The 23,593-nt window shown below is 45.2% G+C and overlaps 1 protein-coding gene across 4 annotated transcripts in view; it reads left to right on the top strand.

Moving 5' to 3' along the window:
- The first annotated feature begins 22,552 nt into the window (after positions 1–22,552).
- The window catches only part of SMAP1 (small ArfGAP 1), a 187,415-nt gene continuing 186,374 nt past the window's right edge, over positions 22,553–23,593 (top strand). For all 4 annotated transcript variants that reach the window (XM_027972798.2, XM_027972796.2, XM_027972797.2 and 1 more), the window contains exon 1: positions 22,553–22,905. In XM_027972798.2, coding sequence (XP_027828599.2) covers positions 22,788–22,905 — 118 coding nt within the window. In that variant the 5' untranslated portion in view covers positions 22,553–22,787. The remainder of the gene's footprint in view (positions 22,906–23,593) is intronic.

The raw sequence follows: 23,593 nt of genomic DNA, 5'->3' as shown, positions 1-23,593 counted from the left end.
GGGGATGGTCTCGATCCTTGTCTCCTATACAATGTCACGAACCTCCGTCCATAGTTCATCAGGCACTCTTTCTATCAGATCTAGTCCTTTAAATCTATTTCTCACTTCCACTGTATAATCATAAGGGATTTGATTTAGGTCATACCTGAATGGTCTAGTGGTTTTCCCTACTTTCTTCAATTTAAGTCTGAATTTGGCAATAAGGAGTTCATGATCTGAGCCACAGTCAGCTCCTGGTCTTGTTTTTGGTGACTGTATAGGGCTTCCCCATCTTTGGCTGCAAAGAATATAATCAATCTGATTTCAGTGTTGACCATCTGGTGATGTCCATGTGTAGAGTCTTCTCGTGTTGTTAGAAGAGGTTTCTCTTACCTTGGATGAGGTGTATCTCCTCTTGGCCCTCCTGCACCTGTGCAGCTGTTGCTCCTTGGACGTGGGGTTGCTCCTCTTGAGCAAACAATCTATGAAATGTGAATTGTAAAATGTGTTTTTGTATAAAAAAAAGTAGAACATTCCAAAACATAAGCTTGGCATATGCTCTTTGTTGAAAATTCAAAAATATTGTCACATAAACAGATTACCCAGAAGTCCTTCTTTCACAGTCAACTGCTGTTATCATTTTGAAATTTTTTTACAGATATTTTGTTACAAATGAATCAAATGTAATTCTGATCCTATAGTTACACATTATATAAATTCTTCATAAAAATATTTTAATATTTATATGATGGCCCGCTTTGTTGCTTTGTCATACAAATACACCCATTTACCCAATGTTGGGCATTTAGATTGAAATCAGATTGATTATATTCTTTGCAGCCAAAGATTGAGAAGCTCTATACAGTCAGCAAAAACAAGACCGAGAGCTGACTGTGGCTCAGATCATGAACTCCTTATTGCCAAATACATACTGAAATTGAAGAAAGCGGGGAAAACCACTAGACCATTCAAGTATGACCTAAGTCAAATCCCTTATGATTATACAGTGGAAGTGAGAAGTAGATTCAAAGGATTAGCTCTGATATACAGAGTCCCTGAGAAACTATGGACGGAGGCTCATGACATTGTACAGGAGGAGGTGATCAAAACCATCCCCAAGAAAAAGAAATGCAAAAAGGGAAATTGGTTCTCTGTGGAGGCTATACAAATAGCTGAGAAAAGAAGAGAAGGGAAAGGCAAAGGAGAAAAGAAAAGATATACCCATCTGAATGCAGAGTTCCAAAAGAATAGCAAGGAGAGATAAGAAAGCCTTCCTCATTGATCAATGCAAAGAAAAGGAGGAAAACAATAGAATGGGAAAGACTAGAGATCTCTTCAAGAAAATGAGAGATACCAAGGGAACATTTCATGCAAAGATGGGCACAATAAAGGACAGAAATGGTATGGACTTAACAGAAGCAGAATAGATTATGAAGAGTTGGCAAGAATACACAGAAGACTATACAAAAAACACCTTCATGACCCAGATAACCACAATGGTGGGATCACTTACCTAGAGCCAGACATCCTGGAATGCGAAGTCAAGTGGGCCTTAGGAAGCATCACTATGAACAACGCTAGTGGAGGTGATAGAATTCCAGTGGAGCTATTTCAAATCCTAAAAGAATGAGAGTGAGAGTGTTGCACTCAATATGCTAACAAATTTGGAAAACTCAGCAGTGGTCACAGGACTGGAAAAGGTCAGTTTTCATTCCAATCCTAAGGAAGGGCAATACTAAAGATTGTTCAAATTACTGCACAATTGCATTCATCTAACACTCTAGCAAAGTAATGCTCAAAATTCTCCAAGTGAGGCTTCAACAGTATGTGAACTGAGAACTTCCAAGTGTTCAAGCTGGATTTAGAAAAGGAAGAGGAACCAGATATCAAATTGCCAACATCCACTCAATCATAGAGAAAGCAATGGAGTTCTAGAAAAAACATCTACTTTCTGCTGTATTGACTACTCGAAAGCCTTTGACTGTGTGAATCACAACAAATTTTGGAAAATTCTTCAAGAGATGGGAATACCACGACACCTTACCTGCCTCCTGAGAAATCTGTATGCAGGTCAAGAAGCAACAGAACCAGACGTGGAACAACATACTAATTCCAAATCGGGAACGGAGTACATCAAGGCTGTATATTGTCACCCTGCTTACTTAACTTATATGCAGAGTACATATGTGAAATGCTGGGGTGGGTGAAGCACAAACTGGAGTCAAGATTGCTGAGAGAAATATCAATAACCTCAGATATGCAGACGACACCTTCTTGTGGCAGAAAGTGAATAAGAACTAAAGAGCCTCTTCATGAAAGTGAAAGAGGAGAGTGAAAAACCTGGCTTAAAATTCAACATTCTATGAACAACCCAAATAAAAGCACTGAAATTGAACCTGTGATCAAATATCTCTCAAAAAACAAAAGCCCAGGACCAGATCGCTTCACAGGAGAATTCTATCAAACGTTTAGAGAAGCGCTAATGCCTATCCTTCTAAAACTATTTCCAAAAATTGCAGAGGAAGGAACACTTCTGAACCCATTCTACAAGGCCACCACACCCTGATACCAAAACCAGACAAAGACAACACATAGAAAGAAAACTACAGGCCAATATCACTGATGAACATACATGCAAAATGCTCAACAAAATTTTAGCAAACAGAATTCAGCAACACATCAAAAGGCTCATACACCATGATCAATTTGGGTTTATTTCAGGGATGCAAGGATTCTCCAGTATACGCAAAACAATCAATAGGATACACCATATTAACAAATTGAAAGATTAAAAATCATGATAATCTCAATAGATGCAGAAAATTTAAGTCTGAATTTGGTAATAAGGAGTTCATGATCTGAGCCACAGTCAGCTCCTGGTCTTGTTTTTGTTGACTGTATAGAGCTTCTCCATCTTTGGCTGCAAAGAATATAATCAATCTGATTTCGGTGTTGACCATCTGGTGATGTCCATGTGTAAACTCTTCTCTTGTGTTGTTGGAAGAGGGTGTTTGCAATTTCTTGGCAAAACTCTATTAGTCTTTGCCCTGCTTCGTTTCGCATTCCAAGGCCAAATTTGCCTGTTACTCCAGTTGTTTCTTGACTTCCTACTTTTGCATTCCAGTCATCTATAATGAAAACGACATCTTTTTGGGGTGTTACTTCTAAAAGGTCTTGTAGGTCTTCACAGAACCGTTCAACTTCGGCTTCTTCAGCGTTGCTGGTTGGCACATAGACTTGGATTACTGTGATATTGAATGGTTTGCCTTGGAAACGAACAGAGATCATTTTGTCGTTTTTGAGATTGCATCCAAGTACTGCATTTCGGACGCTTTTGTGGACCATGATGGCTACTCCATTTCTTCTGAGAGATTCCTGCCCACAGTAGTAGATATAATGGTCATCTGAGTTAAACTCCTCACCCATTCCAGTCCATTTTAGTTCGCTGATTCCTAGAATGTCGACGTTCACTCTTGCCATCTCTTGTTTGACCACTTCCAATTTGCCTTGATTCATGGACCTGACATTTCAGGTTCCTATGCAATATTGCTCTTTACAGCATCAGACCTTGCTTCTGTCACCAATCACATCCACAGCTGGGTATTGTTTTTGCTTTGGCTCCAACCCTTCATTCTTTCTGGAGTTATTCGTCCACTGACCTCCAGTAGCATATTGGGCACCTACTGACCTGGGGAGTACCTCTTTCAGTATCCTATCATTTTGCCTTTTCATACTGTTCATGGGGTTCTCAAGGCAAGAATACTGAAGTGGTTTGCCATTCCCTTCTCCAGTGGACCACATTCTGTCAGACCTCTCCACCATGACCCACCCGTCTTGGGTTGCCCCGTGGGCATGGCTATAGTTTCATTGAGTTAGACAAGGCTGTGGTCCTAGTGGGATTAGATTGACTAGATTTCTGTGAGTATGGTTTCAGTGTGTCTGCCCTCTGATGCCCTCTTACAACATCTATCATCTTACTTGGGTTTCTCTTACCTTGGGTTTGGGGTATCTCTTCATGGCTGCTCCAGCAAAACACAGCGCTGCTCCTTACCTTGGATGAGGGGTACTGCCTCCCGCCGCCCTTCCTGACCTTCAGGGTGGGATGGCTCCTCTAGGCCCTCGTGCGCCTGCACAGCCACCACTCCTTGGACGTGGGGTTGCCCCTCCCAGCCGCCGCTCCTAGCCTTGGGCGTGGGGTTGCTCCTTCCTGCTGCTGCCCTTGGTCTCAGACACCGGTTGGCTCCTCTCGGCCGTCGCCCCAACCCCGGACGGAGGGTGGCTCCTCCTGGCCGCCAACCCTGGCCTCAGACACGGGGTATCTCCTCCCGGCCATCACCCCCGACCTTGGACGCGGGTTAGCTCCACTCGGCCGCTGCCCCTGCCCTCGGACGCATTGTAGCTCCTCTCGGCCGTTCATGCGCCGTCGCAGCCTGGCACTCTAGGCTGCTGCCCCTGACCTCGGATGTGGGGTAGCTCTCAGCTGCACTTAATGCGCCGGCCCACCGCTGCTGCTGCCTGCGTTTACATTATTCTCAATAGTAAAAAAACAAAAGCATTCCCCCTAAGATCAGGAACAAGACAAGGGTGTCTACTTTCCCCACTATTATTCAGCATGGTTCTGGAAGTCTTAGCTACAGCAATCAGAGAAGAAAAATAAATAAATGGAATCCATATTGGAAAGAAGAAGCAGAGCTCTCCCTGTTTGCAGATGACATGATACTGTACATAGGAAACCCAAAAGATAGTATCAGAAAATTACTAGAGCTAATCAGTGAATTTAGCAAAGTCTCAGGATACAATATCAATACACAGAAATCACTTGCATTTATATATACTAACAATGAAAAATCAGAAAGAGAAATTAAGGAATCAATCCCATTCACCATTGCAACGAAAAGAATAAAATATCTAGGAATAAACTTACCTAAGGAAACAAAAGAACTGTACACAGAAAATTATGACACTGATGAAAGAAATCAAAGATGACATAAACAGATGGAGAGATATTCCATGTTCCTGGGTAGGAAGAATCAATATTGTGAAAATGACTATACTACCAAACGCAATCTCCAGATTCAATGCAATCCCTATCAAATTACCAATGACATTTTTCACAAATTTCACAATTCATATGGAAACACAAAAGACTCCAAATAGCCAAAGCAGTCTTGAGAAAGAAGAATGGAGCTGGGGGACTCCACCTTCCTGACTTCAGATTATACTACAAAGGTACAGTCGTCAAGACAGTACGGTACTGGCACAAAAACAGAAATATGGACCAATGGAACAAGATAGAAAGTCCAGAAGTAAACCCATGCACCTATGGGTACCTTATTTTTGACAAAGGAGGCAAGAATATACAATAGGGAAAAGACGGACTTTTCAATAAATGGTGCTGGAAAACTGGACAGTTACATGTAAAAGAATGAAATTAGAGCACTTCCTAACACCATACACAAAGATAAACCCAAAATGGGTTAAAGACTTAAATGTAAGACCAGAAACTATAAAATGCTAGAGGAAAACATAGACAAAATGCTGAAGCTGAAACTCTAGTACTTTGACCACCTCATATGAAGAGTTGACTCATTGGAAAAGACTCTGATGCTGGGAGGGATTGGGGGCAGGAGGAGAAGGGGACGACAGAGGATGCGATGGCTGGATGGCATCACCGACTCGATGGACGTGAGTCTGAGTGAACTCCGGGAGATGGTGATGGACAGGGAGGCCTGGCGAGCTGTGATTCATGGGATCGCAGAGTTGGACACGACTGAGCGACTGAACTGAACTGAACTGAGGAGATGTATCATAGAGGATCTTGCTTTGACTTATCAGTTCAGTTCAGTTCAGTTCAGTCGCTCAGTCATGTCCAACTCTTTGAGACGCCATGAATTGCAGCACACCAGGCCTCCGTGTCCATCACCAACTCCCGGAGTTCACTCAGACTCACGTCCATCGAGTCCGTGATGCCATCCAGCCATCTCATCCTCTGTCGTCCCCTTCTCCTCCTGCCCCCAACCCCTCCCAGCATCAGAGTCTTTTCCAATGAGTCAACTCTTCCCATGAGGTGGCCAAAGTATTGGAGTTTCAGCTTTAGCATCATTCCTTCCAAAGAAATCCCAGGGCTAATCTCCTTTCGAATGGACTGGTTGGATCTCCTTGCAGTCCAAGGGACTCTCAAGAGTTTTCTCCAACACCACAGTTCAAAAGCATCAATTCTTTGGTGCTCAGCTTTCTTCACAGTCCAACTCTCACATCCATACATGACCACTGGAAAAACCATAGCCTTGACTAGATGGACCTTTGTTGGCAAAGTAATGTTTCTGCTTTTCAATATGCTATCTATGTTGGTCATAACTTTCCTTCCAAGGAGTAAGCGTCTTTTAATTTCATGGCTGCAGTCACTATCTGCAGTGATTTTGGAGCCCCAGAAAATAAAGTCTGACACTGTTTCCACTGGTTCCCTATCTATTTCCCATGAAGTGATGGGACCAGATGCCATGATCTTCGTTTTCTAAATGTTGAGCTTTAAGCCAACTTTTTCACTCTCTTATTTAACTTTCATCAAGAAGCTCTTTAGTTCCTCTTCACTTTCTGCTATAAGGGTGTTGTCATCTGCATATCTGAGGTTATTGATATTTCTCCTAGTGTAACAGAAATAAAAACAAAAGCAAACAATTGGACCTGGTTAAACTTAAGAGATTTTGCACAGGAAAGGAAACTATAAGCAAGGTGAAAAGACAACCCTTGGAATGAGAGAAAATAATAGCAAATGAAACAACTGAATAAGAGTTAATTTCCAAAATATACAAGCAGCTCATACAACTCAGTACCACAAAAACAAACAACCCAATCAAAAAGTGGAGAAAAGACCAAAACAGACATCTCTCCAAAGAAGACATACAGATGGCTAACAAGCACATGAAAAGATGCTCAACACCGCTCATTATTAGCGAAAGCAAATCAAAACTACAATAAGATATCATCTCACACCAGTCAGAATGGCCATCATCAAATAGTCTATAAAAAATAATTGCTGGAGAGAGTGTGGAGAGAAGGGAATTCTCTTACACTGTTGGTGGGAGTGTAAACTGATACAGCCACTATGGAAGACAGTATGTAGAATCATTTAAAACTAGGAATAAAACCACCATATGACCCAGCAATCCCACTCCTAGGCATATATCTTGAGGAAACCAAAATTGAAAGAGGCACATGTAACCCATTGTTCATTGCAGCACTATTTACAATACCTAGAGCATGGAAGCAACCTAGATGTCCATTGAAGATGGATGGTCAAAGAAGTTTTGGTACATATACACAGTGGAATATTACTTAGTCACAAAATGAAATGCCTTTGAGTCAGTTCTAATGAGATGGATGAAGCTAGAGCCTATTATACAGTGTGAAGTGAGTCAGAAATAGAAAGATAAATATCATATTCTAATGCATATATAGGGAATCTAGAAAAATGGTACTGAAGAATTTATTTATAGGGCAGCAATGGAGAAATAGACATAGAGAATAGACTTATGGACATGGGGAGAGGGGAGGAGAGGGTGAGATGTATGGAAAGAGTACCATGGTAACTTACACTACCATATGTAAAATAGATAGCCAATAGGAATTTGCTGTATGGCTCAGGAAACTAAACAGGGGCTCTGTATCAACCTAGAGGGGTGAGATGGGGTGGGAGATGGGAGGGAGGTTTAAGAGGGAGGAGATATATGTATACCTCTGGCTGAATCATGTTGAGGTTTGACAGGAAGCAGCAAAATTCTGTAAAGCAATTATCCTTCAATTAAAAAATAAATAATTTTTAAAAAATGTCAACATTCAAAACATGAAGATCATGGCATCCGGTCCCCTCCCTTCGTGGCAAATAGATGGGGAAACAATGGAAACAGTGACAGACTTTATTTTCTGGGCTCCAAAATCACTGCAGATGGTGACTGTGGCCATGAAATTAAAAGACACTTGCTCCTTGGAAGAAAAGCTATGACCAAACTAAACAGCATATTAAAAAGCAGAGACATCATTTTGCCAACAAAGGTCCGTCTAGACAAAGTTATCGTTTTTCCAGTAGTTCTGTGTGGATGTGAGAGCTGGGCTATAAACAAGGCTGAGCGGTGAAGAATTGGTGCTTTTGAGCTGAGTTGTTGGAGAAGACTCTTGAGAGTCCCTTGGACTGCAAGGAGATCCAACCAGTCCATCCTAAAGGAAATCAGTCCTGAATATTCATTGGAAGGACTGATGCTGAAGTTGAAACTCCAGTACTCTGGCCACCTGATGTCAAGAGCTGACTCATTTGAAAAGACTCTGATGCTGGCAGAGATTGAGGGCAGGAGGAGAAGGGGACGACACAGGATGAGATGGTTGGATGACATCACCGACAAGATGGACATGAGTTTGAGCAAGCTCCAGGAGTTGGTGATGGACAGGGAAGCCTGGTGTGCTGCAGTCCATGGGGTCACAAAGAGTCAGACACGACTGAGCGACTGAACTGAACTGAATCTGAAGATTCCTCACTGAATTTCATTCCAGTTAAAATGTTTCTAAAATTATCTAAATATAATCATTTTCCATTTCTCTGCTTTTTCCTCCATTCCCCCCACTTTCTAACAAATGAACCAAAAGTGAGTCACTGACCTATTTGAATCTTTGTTACTAAGACCACTGTGCATAAAATATATATATATTATTAGAAGGTGAAAAAATACAAAGCCTCACAGGAAATTACCTTTATGAACTTATTTTCTGTTAAACAGCCTCACAATAGAAATGCCTGAGAATTTCTTAGCAGGGAAGAAAGGTGAAGATTCAGGTATTGCATGAGGGATGAATTAATCACTGCAGGAGAGAACACAAGCTGGAAATGGGTTGAGGGTCCCTGACTCTCTGTCACCTCCAAATTATTTAAGTGTAAATAGGTCATCTGAAAGCACATTTAGATTTTCCCAAGTGACCACTGTAACTCAGAATGTTTTGCTCCCTCTCTATTCAATTCAATCTAACCATATTGGTTGTTCCAGAATATGTTTCTGAGGTCAGGAGTCTTGTAAGAGTTAAGCCCTTTGCAGATGCCTTGCTTGTATTTGGGATTCATTTACTCCCAGAACAGGATCTGGCTGATTAGAGCCTCAGATATGTCTGAAGAAAATTCTATGTTACATGCATCACTGAGATGCCTGTTGCCTCTCTAGGAGGCCATGTGAAAATAGCCTGTGGAGTAATATTATGTTTGTCTTTTTGTTACCATGAGTTTTCCACAACAGCTGGCCTTTTCTAAAATGAGGCTGACTAACCATTTACAGGACTAATTGGTATTGTAGGTTGATTGGAATAGTATCTATTTTTATTTTAAAAAGCAGATACCGAGAAGCACTTGTTTCGTGGCTTGCTTGTCAAATGACTTCTCCCCACCACGGTGCTCTGTGGGAATGTGATTCTTTGTCACTGCTGGAGATGGGTCCACTGTAACCAGCATCACTCAAGTATATAACCCGACACAACTTTACAAGTTAGGGCAAGAGAGGACAGGACCCCTGAACCTGAAACTGCCACAGCTGACCTCTGTACCCTGCCACTGGTGTAAATCTCCAAGACAGAGTTTTGGGTGAAGTAGAAAAGAAAAGCTTTATTGCTTTGCCAGGCAAAGGGGAACACATTGAGCTAATGCTCTCAAAACTGTGTGTCCCCCAGCTGGAGGGGGTTAGTGAGGAGTTCAGAGAGGGCGCGATCAGCTCGTGGATGTTCTTCTGATGGCTGGTGGTGAGGTAGATGGGAGTCAGCATCAGCAGCCTTTTGGTTCCAACTAGCCTGGGGGTCTGTAAGCTTTGGGCAGCATACCTCGTTAATTGTGGACTTCTCCCACCCGGAGGGGTTTTCAGTATCTGCAAAACATCTCAAAGATGTTGCTGTGTGTGGCCTTTGATAGAGACCCGGGACCCTGCCCTAGGCTGCACTGTTGTTTCCTACTGTTTCTCCCTTGTCTCCTTATCCCCTCCCTTCACTGATTAACGACTGATTGAATCTGCCCACTGGAAGTCAGGGAAGGTCCTGGAGGCTGAAGGAAGGCTGTTTCCTGTGATTACAGGACCGGGGCCTCAGAAGGGCCTTGTGCCGAGGGCCCTGCTTGGTAGCAACCCTGACCTCTTGTTCTCACACATGTGTCTTCATTACTTTCTCAAGTTAGAGGCTAGGACTAAAACCCATTCACAAGGCCTTTCCTTTGAGGGGTGAACACCATGAAGGCCAAAGTCATCTAAGGAGGCTTCCTGGGGAAACTGAGATTAGAATTAGATGTGGCTATTGTTGTAGGACTGTTGTGGGGATGGGAGGGAATAAGATGAACAAACCTGTGACAATTGGGATGAGCCTGAAAGATGGGTGGAGTCAGCCAGACGAGAAGCCTGGGATGTGGAGAAGGAGCCTCCAGCAGAGGCTGCAGCGAGAGTCTTCACTTCACTGGTGGAGAACCAGCCTGACTAGAGAGGAGAGTAAGTAGTATCCTTGGGTGAGAACTCCTGGAGCCGTGGTGGGAAGGTCGTCATCCTTGTAGGCACGCTCCTCAGCAGAGAATCACTGGTAGGTTGTGGCCCCTGTTGATCCCCATGGGACCCTCCCCAGCACCCGTGCTTTCAGGTAGACACTGATTTCCTCCCATCTCTTCTCCTACCTTGACTAGAGTTTGCACATGGAATTTGATGTGGTCAATACGATATCAGCCAACGTGACCTTAGTGTATTGGGATTTGTTCTTCGGAATTCTGCCTTTGCCATGTGACAGAGAAAACCGGTGAGGAGAGAGACCTGACTGGCCCAGTCATCCCAGCCACCCTGAAGGAGGAAACAGACAGAACAGACTCCATCTTAAAAGCAGGACTCCATCTTGGGCTGGACTGTGGACCTTGAGCTCTATGCCCAGTATCTATGGAAAGGACATACCAACTGGAAAACCAGGCCCCTGGTAAAGATTATCCTAATTATCTGTGTAACCGAATAGAATCATACATTCTGCTTATCGGGGTATGACCACAGGCCTATTGATAATTGCCCACTGTCAACTGCCTAGGCTTAAGGCATATGAATCACGGGTTCTTTTCCTTTGTTCAGACTAGTTTCAGGGAATTTGGGGAGGTGGGTTTGGGCACGTACACTTAGGGTATATGAGGTTTTCACAAAAACTGGTCAGGGTCCTTGGCTAAGAGGAGACTGCCTTGGGCCTGCCGGTGTAATAAACTGCACTCCACTATCTGCATTGTCCTTCTGAGTGAGTTTGTTTCCTGGAACACGTGGCTACAACTCCAGCTGAGCCACCAGATGGGTCAGCGAGGCCAGCCTGCACCAGCCACCCAAGCTGGGGCATTCTGGATGGCCACAGGGGAATGGGGGATTGGACGTGACACCACGGAACCAGTCAGCCAAGAGCAGGTGGGTGCTGGCCCACAGGCTTGTGAGCAGTCAGGTGGCGGCTGTTCTAAGGTACTAAATCTGGGGGTAACTTATTATACAAAATGTTAGGTGAATAAGGTGAAAGATTATGTCTCTGGCTGCTCTTTCTTAGTCACCTGTGTGGGTTCATCATGCTTGGTTGGTTGGTTGGTTTTAGTCACTAAGTCGTGTCTGACTCTTGCAACCCCATGGACTATAGCCTGCCAGGCTCCTCGGTCCATGGGGATTCTCCAGGCAAGAATACTGGAGTGGGTTGCCATTCCCTTCTCCATGCTTAGCTTTTTAAAAAAATATATATTTATCTGTTTATTTGGCTGTGCCAAGCCTTAACTGAGGCATGTGGAATCTGCAGTCTTTGCCGCGGGTTCTTTCAGTTGAGGCATGGGGACTGTTTAGTTGCTGCATTTGAACCCGTAGCTGCAGTGTGTGGGATCTAGTTCCCAGGGACAGAACCCAGGCCTCCTGCACTGCGAGTGTGGAGTCTTAGCCACTGGGCCGCCAGGGAAGTCCCCATAATCATGCTTGTTGCTGTTGTCTTAGTTCCTAAGTCGTGTCTGACTCTCTACGACCCCATGCACTGTAGCCCACCAGGCCTCTCTGTCCATGGGATTCTCCAGGCAAGAATCCTGGAGTGGGCTGCCATTTCTCCCTCCATGGGATCTTCCCCACCCAGGGATGGATCCTACGTCTGCTGCACCGGTAGGAGGATGCTTGACCTCTGAGCCACCAGGGAATCGAGCTTAGCTTGATGATCAATAACTATTGATGATCTTTAAGTCTCAGTCCCAGGTCCTCTTTGTTTTCAGTCAGCTCTCCCTCATCATTGATTTCATCCAGGTCCACAGCTTTTTAAATGCAGTATTGAGCCATGACTCTGTACCTTCAGTTCAGCCCTCCTCCACCAAGCTCCTGGCTCAGATGTCCACCTCCTGCCTGGCACCTCCAATTGGATATTTCACAGGCTCTCAGGCTCAGGATTACCTAAACATACTCCTGCTTTGGTGTTCACTCAATGAATACCATGAGTGCAGCTGCACAAGGCCGAAATCTCACTCATGGTTCCCCCTCGCCCCAGCTTTGAGATAGAACTGATAATTTAAAGCTGTATATATTTACGGGTCCAACTACATGATTTGCTATGTATATATGTGCATGCATACATTGTGAAATGTGTACCATAATCTAGCTAACTACCATATTCATCACCTCACAAAGTCCCAATTTCTTTCCTCCTTTCTCTCTTTTTGTGCTGATAGCATTTAAGATTTATCCTCTTAGCAAATTCCAAATAGACAACACAATATTGTTAGCTGGAATTTCACTGTTGCATGTTACATCCCCAGAACATAACTTCAGGGTCATCCCTGACCCCTCCTTCTTCCCGCTTGCCCCTGTTGTCCATTACTAGGTCTTGTTGCTTTCACGTTCTCAGCACGTCTCAAGCCCACCCACTTGTGACCATCTCCACAGCCACCACTCCAGTCCAGTCTTCATTATCTCATTGAGACCCCCACTAAGGATGCCTGACTGCCCTCCCTGCATCCAGTCTGTTCCCTGCCCTGCTGCCAGGAATGGCTGTTTCTCAGACATAAATCTGATCATGTCAGTCCTGAGTTTGAAGCACTCCACTAACTTCCTGTAACTCTTGGGATAGAGATCATAGTAACAGTTGTGGCTGGAAAGGTTGTGTAAGTTCGAGACCCTCCTGAGAGGGCCAGGGATGAGTAATCTGTCTGCTAATGCAGGAGACATGGTTTGATCCTTGAGCCAAGAAGATCCCATCTGCCTTGGAGCCGCTAAGTCTGTGTGCCACAACTATTGAGCCTGTGCCCCGGAGCTCAGGTGCCACGACTTCGGAGCCCCCATCTCACAACTACTGAAGCCTGCATGTCTTACAGCCCAAGCTCCACAGCAAGAGAAGCCTCCACAATGAGAAGCCTGCGCCCCACAAGAGAGGAACCCCAACTCGTCACAGCCAGGCTTCCCTTGGTACAGTAAGGAAGACCTAGCACAGCCAGATAAATAAATAAAAATAAAATATTCTTTAAAAAATGGCTATAATATCTCATATTCTGCCCAGCTATAGAGTATTACTTGCTTCACAACCTACTTAATACTTGGTATTGTCAAGTCATTTTATTTTATTCATTCTGGTGGGTGAGTGGCAACCTCACTGTGGTTTTCACGTACACTCCCATAATGACTAGTGATGTTGAAGACTTTTTCATGTGCTTATTGGTCATTCGTGTATCTTTTTGACGTGTCTCAAGTCTTTTGCCATTTTCAGTGAGTCGTTTGTCTTTTTATTATTGATTGCAGGAGTTCCTTATATATTCTCTCAAAAAGTTCTATTTATGGTGCCTTACAAATATTTTCTCCAAATCTACTGCTTGCCTCTTTATCTTCTTTTTAAAAATATATTTTCTAGGGAATTTTCTGGAGGTCCAGTAGTTAGGACTTTGCACTCTCACTGCTGAGGCCCTGGCTTAAATCCCTAATCAGGGACCTAAGATCCTGCAAGCCCTTCAACACAACCAAAAACATATGTATATGTATATATTCATATACATTAGTATGTATTTTCCAAATTTTACATTTCCCCTAGCCAACTTTTTTGAAATATAACTTGACACACAATGTTTCCCTTAAACATTGTGTAAATTTAACATGTACAGTGCCTTTTCACTTTCTTAATGGTATCTTTTGAAGAGCAGAACTTCTAAATTTTAATAAACTCAAATTTTCGATCTTTTTTCTTTTATGGCCAGCGCATCTCATGTCCTAAGAAATCTCTGCCTATCCTAAGGTGCTAAAGGATAAATAACATTTTAAAGACAATTAAAAATAAACCTATGGCTATTTCCTTTCCCTTTGTCCTAAAAAATGATGCTACTTCTTGTTTAAAATTACTGAGATAATACGAGCCATTTTGGTAAAAAGGTCAAGAATGAGAACAACAGAAAATTTCATGTATAAAATGTTTCGTCCCACCAAGGTTACCCAGCTCAGAGGACTGGAAGAAAAGGAATAGGCTCCTCTGAAGAGGCTGAGTTCTTCAAGGACACACCCCCTCCATTTCCACCAAATGGTACACAGCTCATTATCAATAATTTTGGTGCTCCATATAAATCAGTTCTAGTTTGATTTTTATATCTAAGATGAAACCAGTCAATCCTAAAGGAAATCAACCCTGAATATTCACTGGAAGGACTGATGCTGAAGCTGAATCTCTAATACTTTGGCCACCTGATGGGAAGAACTGACTCCTTGGAAAATACCCTGATGCTGGGAAAGATTGAAGGCAGGAGGAGAAGGGGGCGGCAGAGGATGAGGCAGTTAGATAGCATCACCAACTCAATGGACGTGGATCTGTGCAAAGTCCAGGAGAGAGTGAAGGACGAAGAAGCCTGGCATGCTGCAGTCCATGGGGTCACAAAGAGTCAGACACAGCTGAGCAACTGAACAACAACAATAAAAACAGAACAGGAAGCAATTCACAGTCTTATTGGGGCAGGCAAGGAACCCACAGGAAGGTTACAGAGTCAGTCTCCAGAAAGGACAGGTGTTCAGCTGTGAGGATGCAGGGTGCAGGATCAAATAGGTGCACAGAAATCTCCAGGGATGAGCCATCTCCAGCTGTCTCTGTTTTGGGGTTGCTCCTCTCACACTCAACTCCCAAGAGGACAGTGTCTGAATGACCTAATTCAGTCACATGCCCCCGGAGGTACAGGGACCTTGGGTGACAGCCTCTCCTTCATAACTGGATTCAACAGATGAAGGGGGTGATTGCCCCAAGGATAATCTGGGGTGTTTCTCCTGGCAGAGGCAGGGCTGGATTCTGGGAGGACAAAGTCAATAAATGCCCAGTATACTTGAAAAATGGCAGAACAAACAGCCTTTGGCTTGTGTCTGTGTCTCCTACTTATGGTGACATAGCCTTTAGCCAATTATCTTTGAGTCTTCCCTCAAATAACTGGCCTGACTGAGTTGTATCACATCACTGCCCAGGCTACCTGTGTGAAAGCAGAAAATCTGACTACAGATGAGCTTCACTGTTGTGATTGTTTCAAGGCTTGAAATTGACCATGCATTTCTGATTACTCAAGATTTTTGTAAGTTGTTGTTCAGTTGCTCAGTCATGTCCAACTCTTTGCGGCCCCCATGGACTGCAGCACATCAGGCTTCCTTATCCTTCCTCATCTCCCAGAGTTTGCTTAAAATTATGTCCACTGAGTCGATGATGCCATCCAACCATCTCATCCTCTTTTCCTGCTGTCTTCAATCTTTCCCAGCATCAGGGTCTTTTCCAATGTACCAGCTCTACACATTAGGTGGCCAAAGTATTGGAGCTTCGGCTTCAGCATCAGTCCTTCCAATGAATATTCAGGGTTAATTTCTTGTAGGATGGACTGGTTTGATCTCCTTGCAGTCCAAGGGACTCTCAATGAAGAGTCTTCTCCAGCACCACAATTTGAAAGCATCAATTCTTCAGCGCTCAGCCTTCTTTATGGTCCAACTCTCACATCCATACATGGCCACTGGAAAAACCATAGCTTTGACTATACAGACCTTTGTTGGTAAAATAATGTCTCTGCTTTTTAATATGCTGTCTAGGTTGGTCATAGTTTTTCTTCCAAGGAGCAAGTATCTTTTAATTTTATGGCTGCAGTCACTATCTGCAGCGATTCTGGAGTCCAAAAAAATAAAGTCTGTCACTGTTTCCATTGTTTCCCCATCTATTTGCCATGAAGTGATGGGACCAGATGCCATGATCTTAGTTTTTTGAATGTTGAGTTTTTAAGCCAGCTTTTTGACTCTCCTCTTTCACTTTGATCAAGAGGCTCTTTAGTTCTTCTTCACTTTCTGCCATAAGGGTGGTGTCATCTGCATATCTGAGGTTATTGATATTTCTCTCAGCAATCTTGATTCCAGCTTGTGGCATTTCACATAATGTACTCTGCTAGAAGTTAAATAAGCAGGGTGACAAGATACAGCCTTGACATACTCCTTTCCCAGTTTTGAATCAGTCCATTGTTTCATGTCCAGTTCTAAGTTGACAAGCAGAAACTCTGTAAAACGTAATGTTAAGTGGGAAAAGGGTAAAAGACTCAATAGAATATAACGTGATCCAGACCAGAAGTGAATTATGGCAAATACAGACATATTTTGTATATTAGATTCCCCGTTTTTACTTTATTTTTTGAAATTTACATTTGAAATTTTTATTTTATCAATATATTAGAGTGTAACTGATCAACAATGCTGTTTCAGTTTCAGGTGTTCAGCAAAGTGATTCAGTTATACATGCATCTATTCTTCTTCAAATTCTTTTCCCATTTAGGTTGTTACATAATATTGAGCAGTGTTCCCTGCGCTATGTAGTAGGTCCTCGTTAGTTACCCATTCAAAGTATGGAACTGTGTACTGCCATTCTGAAGCTCTCTAGCTAGCCCTACCCCAGATTCTTATCTTTCAAAGTTACTTGAAACGTTATGTTTCTCCACCTTCTGGTTACCAAAGGAGAAAATTAGAAGGGATAAATTCGGAGTTTGGGGTTAACATATACAAACTATCATATATAAAATAGATAACCAACAAGGATCTACTGTATAGCACAGGGAACTATACTCAGTATCCTATAATAACCTACAAGGGAAAAGAATTTGAAGAAGAATATGCATATGACTGAATCACTTTGCTATACACCTGACAGTAACGCAACATTGAAAATCAACTCTACTTCAATTTTAAAGAAAGACTTTGGAAATTTATGTTTCCCTACATTGAAGAGTGCGATGTTGTGGGCTCTTGAGAAACTTACTCAAACCCACACATTCAGGAGGCAGGTTGGGGGCAAGCATCTGGAGTTCACACGCCTGCAACACAGAGAACATCCTGCTCACCGTTGAGTCCACGTGTCCCTAATCGTCAGTGCAGAGTGCCCCACACCAGGTTGGCTGTTTACAGGAAGCACACAGACGCTGATGGAACGCGTGTAAGGCTGAAAACAAAACAAAAATAAAATCTGGGTTTCTGCTCTTTGTGGTGGTTTGTCTTGTGAATGTTTACGTATTGCTGAGTATGTGTGTGTGCGCCTCTGGCTTCAGCGCTCCTGGCTTCTCTTTATTTTTTGTTATTGCTGGATCTAACTTGTTCTATACGGTTTTCCATCCTGAGCGGGTAGCACAGCTTATGAAAAGAGCAGGGCCTGGATGCCAAAAAATGTACCACAAATGTCAGTTATGCTACTAAATATCTAGACAACTTTCAACAAAGTACTCCACATCTCTGAGCCCCAGTTTCTGGAATGGGCAGCAAGAATTTCAATTGTCCTTCTAGGTACACAGTCGACTTGCACTGCTGGTCCGCCTGGTATTAGGAGGGGTCATGCACTTGCTCTAGCCAGTGGGTTGAGACTGGGAGCAGGTGTGCATCCCTAGGGAGAAGCCTTAAGACAGCTGTTGTTGTCGTTGTTTAGTCGCTCAGTTGCATCTGACTTTTTGCAACCCCGTGGACTGTAGCCCAGCAGGCTCCTCTATCCATGGGATTTTCCAGGCAAGAATGGGTTGCCATTTCCTTCTCCAGGAGATCTTCCCAGCCCAGGGATCAAACTCGAATCTCCTGCATTGGCAGGCAGATTCTTTACTGCTGAGCCACCAGGGAAGCCCTGTGGCAGCTGTCATCTTGCCTTTCCCTGAAGGATGACAGAGTTATCTGGTCCTTGAGTGTGGAGCAGAGTCCCTACCAAGCCAACGCACATGCTAGAGCATCACCATGCTGGTTGACATCATTACGATTTAGGGGTTGTTTGTTACTCAGCATGAATTAGCCCATCCTGGCTGCCATTTTCTGACATGAATAGTGAGTTCAGTAGAATTTGCCTCTGAGCTTGTTTAGGGACTGTCAACACCCAGTGGTTCCATCTGCTCTTACCCTTGTTTTCACAGCTCTCAGCAGACATGCCACCTCCACCCCCAAGCTCCCTCTTGTCCACGTCGCTCCTCCCAGACTCACTTCCCCACCCTCCCAGTCTCTCTTTTACGGTGTCCTCTGTGGAACACTCGCTCCATTGTGTTCAAATTCTCTAAACTGTTTCTCATCTTTTTCTCCCCAACTGGAAACAGAATTTCAGAGCCTAAAGGGACCTCCCTTCTCTAAGAATCTCCAGAAACAAACCTTCAACCTCACTCCCAGCCACGAGCATCTATAGACACCATGACATCCTAGACTCATCAGTACCAGTTCCTGCTCCTCCTTGGGAGCTGCCATCAGACCTGTCTTCTTTAGCTGTCAGCATCCATTTCCTAAGGACTCCTGATTGCCTCTGTTCCTGGGGAGCCTTTGGTCACTGGGCTGCTCTACCTGGCCTCTCCCAAGCAGCTCAGACACCTCCCTCCCTGTCCTCCCCTCTCCTGCCCACAAGCTCTGCTTCCTACCCATGAACCTACATCATCTTTTTCTTCTAACCACCTCCACCTCTCCCTCAACATTTTATCTAAATCGCAATCACAGGCCCTGGGGCACCTCAGCAGATGATTCCTCTTCCCTTGTTCCTGGCTAGGGGCCAGTCATGCAGGAAAATAGTGCACAGTACGGACCCGTGACTACATGCTGTGTGTGTTGCCTAAAACTAAATGACTTTTCCAGAACAGCTAGCATTGCTGTTCACTCTTCTAGTCCATGGAGTTGCAAAGAGTTGGATACAACTGAGCAGCTGATTACGCACACTTACTTCTCAGAAACCCCTCCTTGAAAGGTCTCTGTTCTCTTCCTGGTCACATGTCACCTTTCTCTGTCCACTCATTTGGCTGGCAACCCCCAGAGTTTTGTCTTCGGGATTGTCTACATGTTTTCCTCCAGGGAATCTCACCCACTCTATGGCTCCTATGACCATTTAAATGCAGAGGACTCCCAGTGACCAGCACCAGATTCTCTCTAGACAAGAGCTCTAGGAGTAGCTATGTGATGTCCCATTAGACCTGGGGACACCTTATACTGAACACGCCCTCAAACAAACACCGTTTCTCCTCCGACCCCAAATCTGTGCTGTCCCTTCTATTTTGATCTGGCTTAATGGCATCACCGTTTACCTGTCTCCCAATTTGGAAACCTCCCTGTTGTTCTCACCTCCTTCCTCTCAACCCCTGCATACAGTCAGCTGCTAAATCTTGCTGCTTCTAATTTTAAAACATCATTTGATTCCGTCTCTCCCAAACCCTATGCTACTGGCTTAAAATAGGCTCTCACCATATCTTCTCTGGACTGTTTTTACAAGCTGTCTGTAGTCTGTTCTCACGATAAATTTTCCCCCATCCCCTTCTCCAGCTTGCTGCTGTAGTTACAGAAAACAAAGCTAATCAGGTCTTTTCTCCATGTAAACGTTTCTGGCGGCTCTCTATGCCCAAAGGGAAAAATTCCAACTATGTAGTTTGGCTACAAAGCTTTTAGCCTCCTGGTCCTTCTTCATCTTGTTTCCTCTCCTCTGTTCATCTTCTTCATGCACATGCTGGTTCCTGTCCCTCCCAGGCCCACTGCTTCCAGCACAGTCCATGCATTTTGAGAAGTATGTACATATTTTGTTTCAAACTGTTCTGTCTGCTCCTCTCTTACCCTATTCACTTGAAAGCTTCCGACATCTGTTATAACCAAGTTTAAGCATCACGTACTTGGTGAAGCCTTCCCCAGTTCTCCAATTCTTATATTGCTGTTCTGTTCCTTCGGCTCCCAGAGCACTTTGTATTTGCTGCAGACTTTACAATGTGTCTGTTCATCTTTCTATTAATATGTTTGTCTCTCACGCTGGATAGACCGTAAGTTTCACATTATTGGAGAACTGAATAGAAAGTTGTTGAATACACGTTGATGAGTGAACACAAAATGTTGTTTTTGGTACCAGTCTCTTCTGTTCTTCTTACTACATCTGTAGCAGACAATCAACTTGAACTTAGGTTCTTAATGCCTCTGAGCTGACCAGGTGGACCCAGGCTATTCAGTCGTGTAGTGGCCACTGAACCCTCGAAGTTCTGCTAGTACAAGGTGAAAGAAGCTGTAAGCGTAGAATATACACTGGCTTTTAAAGACAATATGAAAGAGAGAACGTAAAAATATCTCACTAATAACTTTTATAATTATTCACATGTCGAAATAACGTTTTGGATACACTGGGTTAAATCAAATGTACTATTAAAATTAATTTCACCTGTTCTTTTTATTTTTAAATGTGGCTACTATAATATTTAAAAGTACACATGTGGCATACATTATATTAAATATAGACGTTGCTTTGACCCTTCAACTCATTACGTAGATGGTCTCTTGGTGGTGAGCCTGTGTTTTTGTTTTTTTCTTTCTGAATCCTTGCAGTGGAAGAATCTTTTCTGGCAGGGATAGGGAGACACTAAAAGATGATATTTGCTAACTGATTACTGCTGGACCAACTTTCCCAAAGCATCCCCTTACACCTGTTCCCCGTGCTACTCTCCTAGTGAAGAATCTACAGGTTTTCTATCATCAGCTACTACATCGAGGCCAGATTGCTTTGTCTGGTGTCACCAGCCTTCTTCAGTCCTGTTACACTTGACTTATCCAGCCTCATCTCTCACTTGTCCTAAGTAGCACTCCTGTCCTGCTGTCTGTTTTCCAAGCTACTTGAAGTCTGTTTCTATGCCTGCTGCTCTTGCTTAGAATCCCCCTCCCTGGCCCCTCTAAATCAAGCCGGCCTTTAAGGTAATGGCACCTAGCTCTGTCTCCCACATGACTTTTTTTTCCCGGCTTATTAGCACTTACTTTAATGTCCTCCTAGTTATTAGTAAGAGTCATGCAGTTTAAGCTGTAATTAGTTCATTTACTCAACATCTGCACTGCCATCACCATTCAATTTAATTCCGAAAACATTTTCTTCTGTGGCAATAATGGGGCTAGGTGAGCCTGGGGTTGGGGGTCACCTCTCTGCAGGGCTTAGGCTAGGAACTGGCCCCAAAATGCACAGATTCCTGCCCAGTACCTTTCTCAGCATTCGTCCACCACAGGCCTGGACCATATTTGTTCTGATTCCTTAAGTCCCATGTTAGAAATTGCTAGTATGCCACACCACACCAAAACATTCAGACTCCTTCACCCAGGGTTCAAAATCCACGGGTCTGGATTGGGAAGCTCTGGGCTCTAAGAAAATGTCTTCTTTCCCTATTCTTCTTGCATTAAAAGTGATTGTGATACAGCTTCTCCTTAAAGCGAGCTGGCCTAGGGCCCTTTGTTCCTGGGCCCCAGTCCTTCTCACCCTTACGGGAGGGAGGCCTTACAGCTCTGGGACTGAATCTCAGCTCCTGCATGGAGCAGTGGGGCCAAGTCCTCTCACTCCTACAGTCCACATGGCCCTCTTCTGTAGGATATGTGTGTCAGCTGCTCAGTCGTGTCTGACTCCTTGCCACCGCATGGACTATAGCCCGCCAGGCTCCTCTGTCCACGGAATTCTCCTGGCAAGAAGACTGGAGTGGGTAGCCTTTCCCTTCTCCAAGGGATCTTCCCAGCCCAGGGACCACACCTGTGTCTCTTGCATTGCAAGAAGATTCTTTACCGTCTTAGCCACCTGGGAAACTAGGATGTCCCCATGTGTAGGATGCGGACAACACTATTCACGGCTGTGTTAAGGACTGGATGACTTAATAGCTCAAGGCGCACAGTGGCCACAAACCGACGTCGGCCTTCAATAACACATGTCACATCCCCTACAACAGAAGAGGCAGTTTTGCCTATTTGGTCCCATACGGGCCTCCAGCTTCAAGCTCAGTGTGTTTCCAACGTGCCGGTGAAGAAACGTTGAATGAATGACAAAATCCGCCCAGTTACGATTACTTCTTCCTTTCCAATGTCGTGCCGCAGGTGCAAAGGCAAAGAAGCACACGGAAAGGTCGTCCTTTACGGGGTCAGACTTGAGGTCCCCAGCGACGATAGCGTCTGCAGAGAGCGCGGAAGTCCACACGCGCGTAAGGCGCGGCACCTTTCCGGAACCACCTGTGCGCCAGGCCGGAGCGGAAGCGCCCCGCGGGCTGGGCTCGCGGGAGACCCAGCGCATGCGCGGCGCGTAGCCCCCGTTCCTTCCGGCGGCGCCGCCCGGAAGCCTTGGCCCCGGCCCCTCCCCCTCGCCGGCTCGGCGGTGCGTGCGGGGCCGGCCCGGCGAGGAGGCGGGACACGTCGGCGCTGCCGCCTCCGCCGCCGCCGCCGCCGCCCCTCCTTCTCCAGCCGGCGCGGCCGCCGCTTCCCGGCCGAGTACGAGCGGCCCCGGCGGCCCCCGGCGCGTCCAGCTGCGCGGCCCCCCGCCCGTCCCGCCCGGCTGCTGCCCGCGTCCACCCCGCCGCGATGGCGACGCGCTCGTGCCGGGAGAAGGCGCAGAAGCTGAACGAGCAGCACCAGCTCATCCTGTCCAAGCTGCTGAGGGAAGAGGACAACAAGTACTGCGCCGACTGCGAGGCCAAAGGTAGCGCGGCGCGACCCTCGGGCCGGGGCTCCGGGCTCCCCTGCTCCCGCCGGGCCGGCGCGGGCCGCCCGGCAGGTGCCGCGGCGGGTGGGGCGGCCGGGCGGGCCGCGTCCTCCGCCCGGGCGCTGCGGGGCTGGGCGGCCGCGGCAGCCCCTGGCCGGCGGCCGGTCCTCGGGGCGGTCCTCGGGGCGGTCCTCGGGTGGTCCTCCCGGCGGTCCTCCCGGCGGTCCTCGCCCGGGGCGCGCTCAGCGAGGCAGCTGGGGAAGGGCTTGAAGCTGGGCGTTCGTGCTGTGCTCCAGCCTGGATTTTGGTCCGAATGAGAAGGGGTTTCGGTAACGTGAGTCTTCTTGACGCGGGGCTTCTGTGTTGCTGAAGGTTTTAATTCGATTCTCTCCGACCGGCTAGTCCACGGGAGTCTATATGTGAACCCTGGTCTGTGTGTCTCTTGAACGTCGAAGGGGTGTTCTTCAGATCCAGACATGAGAGGAACCTAATTTTAGTTTGTTCAGTTGGAGGGCTTCTGCCTCAGCCTTTGAAATAGACACTCTATTTTTAGCCTATATGTTTCGGCTTTGGAGAACTGATGTATATTTAATGTCTTATAAGTAATCTCACGGGAAACACGTTTCAAGAGTTTTTTTTTTTTTTTTTAAACCCTCATACGGGTAGGAAATGAAACCCGGCTTAT

The sequence above is a fragment of the Ovis aries genome, chromosome 9 (assembly GCF_016772045.2).
Source record: "Ovis aries strain OAR_USU_Benz2616 breed Rambouillet chromosome 9, ARS-UI_Ramb_v3.0, whole genome shotgun sequence".
NCBI classification, from domain to species: domain Eukaryota; kingdom Metazoa; phylum Chordata; class Mammalia; order Artiodactyla; family Bovidae; genus Ovis; species Ovis aries.
The sequence above is the reverse complement of the archived record's forward strand: the minus strand, read 5'-3'. Positions and strand labels throughout refer to the sequence as shown.